The 4,969-nt window shown below is 41.4% G+C and overlaps 1 protein-coding gene across 1 annotated transcript; it reads right to left on the bottom strand.

The window, feature by feature from the left end:
• Positions 1-988: 988 nt before the first annotated feature.
• On the bottom strand, positions 989-4,612 carry LOC115119982 (cytosolic phospholipase A2 gamma-like; the record flags this gene model as incomplete). The annotated part of the gene is made up of 6 exons (XM_065014245.1): positions 3,248-4,612; positions 2,798-2,940; positions 2,216-2,411; positions 1,822-1,927; positions 1,260-1,400; positions 989-1,066 (listed from the first exon to the last, which is right to left on the bottom strand). Coding segments are annotated over exons 2-6 (604 nt in total), but the record flags the coding sequence as incomplete, so codon positions are not given.
• Between the last annotated feature and the right edge of the window lie 357 nt (positions 4,613-4,969).

Here is a 4,969-nt window from a genome sequence, read left to right on the forward strand (position 1 = left end):
TTGTCTAGTATTGTCATGTAGGTAATTGTCTAGTATTGTCATGTAGTAACTACTTTATTGTCTACTAATTGTTTTGTAGTATTGTTTTATGTTTGTGTTTCTTTTTGATTGAAGGTGATTGTCTTCATTGTTGTTTCTTTGTGTTTCTGTACTGGGTCTGTTCCTGGGTTGTATTATACATACAGGCACTATGTTCATTTTTATTCTTTCTTCTTGACTTTTCTTTTACATTTTCTCCCTAACATTGTCTGATGGATGTTTTATCGTCTGGTTGGTTGGGAGTAAGGAGAGGGTGTTATCTGGGAATTTTTATCAATAATGACTAATTATGTATACATTTCAATCAGGACTGACTAATCAGAATACTATTATGTTACTGTATATGTATGAATTTTCTTTTTAATCCTAGTACTGAATATAATATGTGTAAATATAATCAAGAATTAGAACAATGACTGTCTGTTCCTTGGTAGAAATGAATGAACTATATCGCCAGACTGTCTAGAATGCTTATCTACACAGGCTGCCCTTGGCTCTAGACGATATGGGAAGGCTTGAGAACTATACCGCCTTTGTACCAGTGTCGAGAAGAGACGGAGCAGTTTAGAAAATGCTGACGTCATTTTCAGTTTATAACCTGTGATAAAATGTATCATGGGCAGTACTCACGAGAATAAACGCAGCTGGTTGATTTTAAAGACTGGTCTCTGTCCATTTTATACAAATAAGGGTCTTACAAACTCTTATGAATTGACAGTGTTGTTTAATTTGAATTGAGTATTAAAACATAGAGGAAATAAATTCCTGTAACAGAGGGGTGAAAGACTACCGTATTGCAAGAAGTCTTACCTAATTAAAAACATTTAAGGTATTTATCACAAATGAATGCAAAGGGAACATTGTTTCAATGACCACCCCAAAAAAAAAAAAAAAAACAATCTTACACACTAGCCTTGCAGGTTAACTAGCATGCTGCGTTGAAGCTTACCTCCCAGTAAGTCCCAGATCATTTGTACTACCTCCGCATTGTTCCTCTGCCCATCTGCAATGGCACTCCCACAGATACCTGCCCAGCAACAACAAACAAACAGCAATTAATCATCTGTAAGAGTTTGGGGGAAAAACTATGATATCAACACTGGGGACAAAGTTTTGTGTGTGTGTGTGTGTTTGTGTGTGTGTATGCGTGTGGGGGGGTATGTTTGCGTGCGTGTGTGGTTGTGTGCATGCGCTTCTGTGTGTGTCTGTGCGTGCCCCACCTTGCAGCAATACCATGTCCATTTCCTTCCTCTTCTCTCTCAGATTCCCGCCTTCAAACTGGCTCCCAAGACAGGAAGTGGAGACGAAAGCTCCCAATCCGGAGAAGCCACTCTCGTGGGGGGTCATCTCAAACCACACCCCTACAGACAACAGGTGTAAATTACAGAAACGTACACTCATTGGCTTTGTATGAAATGACACCCTTTTCCCTATATAGTGCACCACTTCTAAACAAAGCCAACTGGGACTCAGACTAATGCTTGGCTTGCGTTTTGGGCATCTAAAGTAAAGTGTTTGTTCGTATTGTATTAATTGTTTATATTATTTTTGTTGTCCTGGATGCAAAACACTTTGAAACAATTGTCTTTGTAAAAAGCTCAATACAAATACATTTGATTGATTGATGCTGCGTTCACAGTGCACTCGGAGCTCTGAAACGTTCGACTTGGAACCTCGTTTTACAAAGATGATACCCGAGTATCAGAATCAAGCAATAGGAGCTTTACGCAAATAACATTAATTTTAACTCTGAAGTTTGAATGAACGTCTCATAACAGTCACCTTTAGTGCAGCCCAGTTTGTTGTGCTCCAGTTCTATGGCGCTGTAGATGGGGTAGGGGTTGGTGCTGTTCCTGTGAGCTTCTTCAGAGAGACAGCGAGTGTTCATCTGATACAGGAGACAGAGAACAAAATGGAAGAGATGGGGGGAAAGATGGGTGGGGGAGTAATCAGTTCAACAGAGGGAGAGAAAGAGAGAAAGACAGATGGACACATACATAAACCATACACTGACGTCCACACACACTGGCTGGCAGACAGACAGACAGACAGACAGACAGACAGACAGACAGACAGACAGACAGACAGACAGACAGACAGACAGACAGACAGACAGACAGACAGACAGACAGACAGACAGACAGACATGGAAACACAAACACAACCATACACTGACCTCTTTCATGAAATAGGAGGCAGTGAAGGCGCCCCAGAAGTCAGTGAGGTTGAAGTCCTGGTTTTGTCCTTTCCTCGATTTCAGCCACTCCACAATCTTGCTCAAGTTCACTTTAGGACCCTTCAGCTTCTTTATCACCTCATCACAACGCTTATTCAATGACCAATCTGGATCGCTGTACAGGGATGACATGCACCTGTGTGTGTGTGTGTGTGTGTGTGTGTGTGTGTGTGTGTGTGTGTGTGTGTGTGTGTGTGTGTGTGTGTGTGTGTGTGTGTGTGTGTGTGTGTGTGTGTGTGTGTGTGTGTGAGTGTGAGTGTGTGCGCGTGTGTGTCAGTGATTGGGTGAGTGATTTTGAGGGAGGGAGAGAGATAGAGAAAAATGATTTGTTTTAGGTCATTCAAAATGAACTTTCCTGCTAAGAATAATAGTAAATAAGTGTGTGTGTGTGTGTGTGTGTGTGTGTGTGTGTGTGTGTGTGTGTGTGTGTGTGTGTGTGTGTGTGTGTGTGTGTGTGTGTGTGTGTGTGTGTGTGTGTGTGTGTGTGTGTGCGTGTGTGCGTGCGTGCCTGCGTGCGTGTACCAGGTGGTGCCTGACACCCCACACATATAGAGGAGGCTGCCCAGCATGTTGTCCTGTTCCAGCTGATGCAGAGATCCCAGCATGCCCACTGCTGCCCTCTCTCCTCCACCTGACCCCAGCAACGCTATGTTAGGAACATCCTCCTGAGAGATGGGGAGAGAGAGACAGAGAGAAACAGACAGAGACAGGGACAGACAGTGACAGAGAGAGATAGAGAGAGACAAAAAAAGAAAGATAGAATTAAAAAGGGATCAAATCTACAGAATTTCTCATCAGTGTCCCATCATATTTTAAATAAGAAAGAAGGGTGGTTGGGCTAACAACAGGCAGCTGGAGACAAGGTAGTGGGGAGGGGGCTCCGTACCTAGTTGGCTGTGGAGAGAGGGAGGAGTTAGAGAAAGAGCATGAGTACCAGAGATAGTGATCGATAGAGAAGACAGGACTACCCACCAGTTCACAGTCGATACCCTGACCTTTCAGCCACTTCTTAATCAGAGTCTTCCTCTCCTTCACATACTTTATCTCTTCATCATTGATAGAGTGAGACAGACGCACAGTCTGACAGAATGAATGAAAGAGACAGAAAAATATATGTGTACAGGATATTACTTCATAATGATATAGTTTGGTGAACTGAAGAGTTGATAGGTAAGGACAAATATGTTATTCAATGTCTTTAATTGAGCCATAACACTTCAAATGTTCATACCTTATATAACATGTCATTTCATAAAAAGCTATTTTAAGATAAATAAAACATAATTCTGACAGCTTATACTCTCACTTTGTCAGGAAAGTATATTATATTACTTAATTCTGGATGCATATTCATATGTATGTATTACAGTACAGTTTGGTATGTTGCAGACAAATGTCATCGTTATATTGTGTAAACATCAACATAATGAAGTAAGTTTCCTTTCATTATGATTGAATGTGGTGAGTTTAGTATTGACAGCAACAGAAAGGGGTTGTGTTCAATGTATATTTGAGCGATATCAGCTATGCAGTAGCAAAGTATTTGATGAGAACCAAACATAATATTGCGTGGTTTATTTCAGACAAATGTCCTACTATATTGTGATGATGAGTTTCTTACCTCAGGAGTATCTGTTTGTTTCAACATTGTTCTCTCTGAGTCCACTAAAACAAATCCTTTAAACACAAACCAATCCCTTGGTTTTTCTGCATGTCATAGGGTCAGAAAACTCTCAATAAGATGTTATTTGGGTTAAATAAATATTAAATTAATAATAACAGTACTGTGAAATTCAATTACACTAAATTATCACATTTGGGTCTAAGGAGATATAGTACTCAGTTGAAACCCAAAGACATTCTAATATATATTTATATGTCCTAAACACATCTATCAATGTGACTTCAGAACTAGAAGCCAAAGACTCTAGACTGATTTGAATAAAGATCACCTGCATCATTCTATAACACAACAATCAACCATATTTATTGATACAGCACTTTTTACAAAGACAGATTATCACAAATGGATTTACAACATGAACAATTTAATATATATAAACAATAAAACACACAAAGTCTACATGCAGTGTTTAGACAGAGAAGTCTTACCAGAGATGTACAGTACAGCAGACTAGTCCAACCTTAATCTTCACCTCAAGTTGATCTCTCTTGATCTCCACACTCTAGTCCCGTCCTCTGTCATTTACATTTACATTTAAGTCATTTAGCAGACGCTCTTATCCAGAGCGACTTACAAATTGGTGCATTCACCTTATGACATCCAGTGGAACAGTAGTGCATCTAAATCTTTTAAGGGGGAGGGGGGGTGAGAGGGATTACTTTATCCTATCCTAGGTATTCCTTAAAGAGGTGGGGTTTCAGGTGTCTCCGGAAGGTGGTGATTGACTCCGCTGTCCTGGCGTCGTGAGGGAGTTTGTTCCACCATTGGGGGGCCAGAGCAGCGAACAGTTTTGACTGGGCTGAGCGGGAACTGTACTTCCTCAGTGGTAGGGAGGCGAGCAGGCCAGAGGTGGATGAACGCAGTGCCCTTGTTTGGGTGTAGGGCCTGATCAGAGCCTGGAGGTACTGAGGTGCCGTTCCCCTCACAGCTCCGTAGGCAAGCACCATGGTCTTGTAGCGGATGCGAGCTTCAACTGGAAGCCAGTGGAGGGAGGGGAGGAGCGGGGTGAC

The sequence above is a fragment of the Oncorhynchus nerka genome, unplaced genomic scaffold (assembly GCF_034236695.1).
Source record: "Oncorhynchus nerka isolate Pitt River unplaced genomic scaffold, Oner_Uvic_2.0 unplaced_scaffold_4220, whole genome shotgun sequence".
In the NCBI taxonomy this organism is placed as follows: domain Eukaryota; kingdom Metazoa; phylum Chordata; class Actinopteri; order Salmoniformes; family Salmonidae; genus Oncorhynchus; species Oncorhynchus nerka.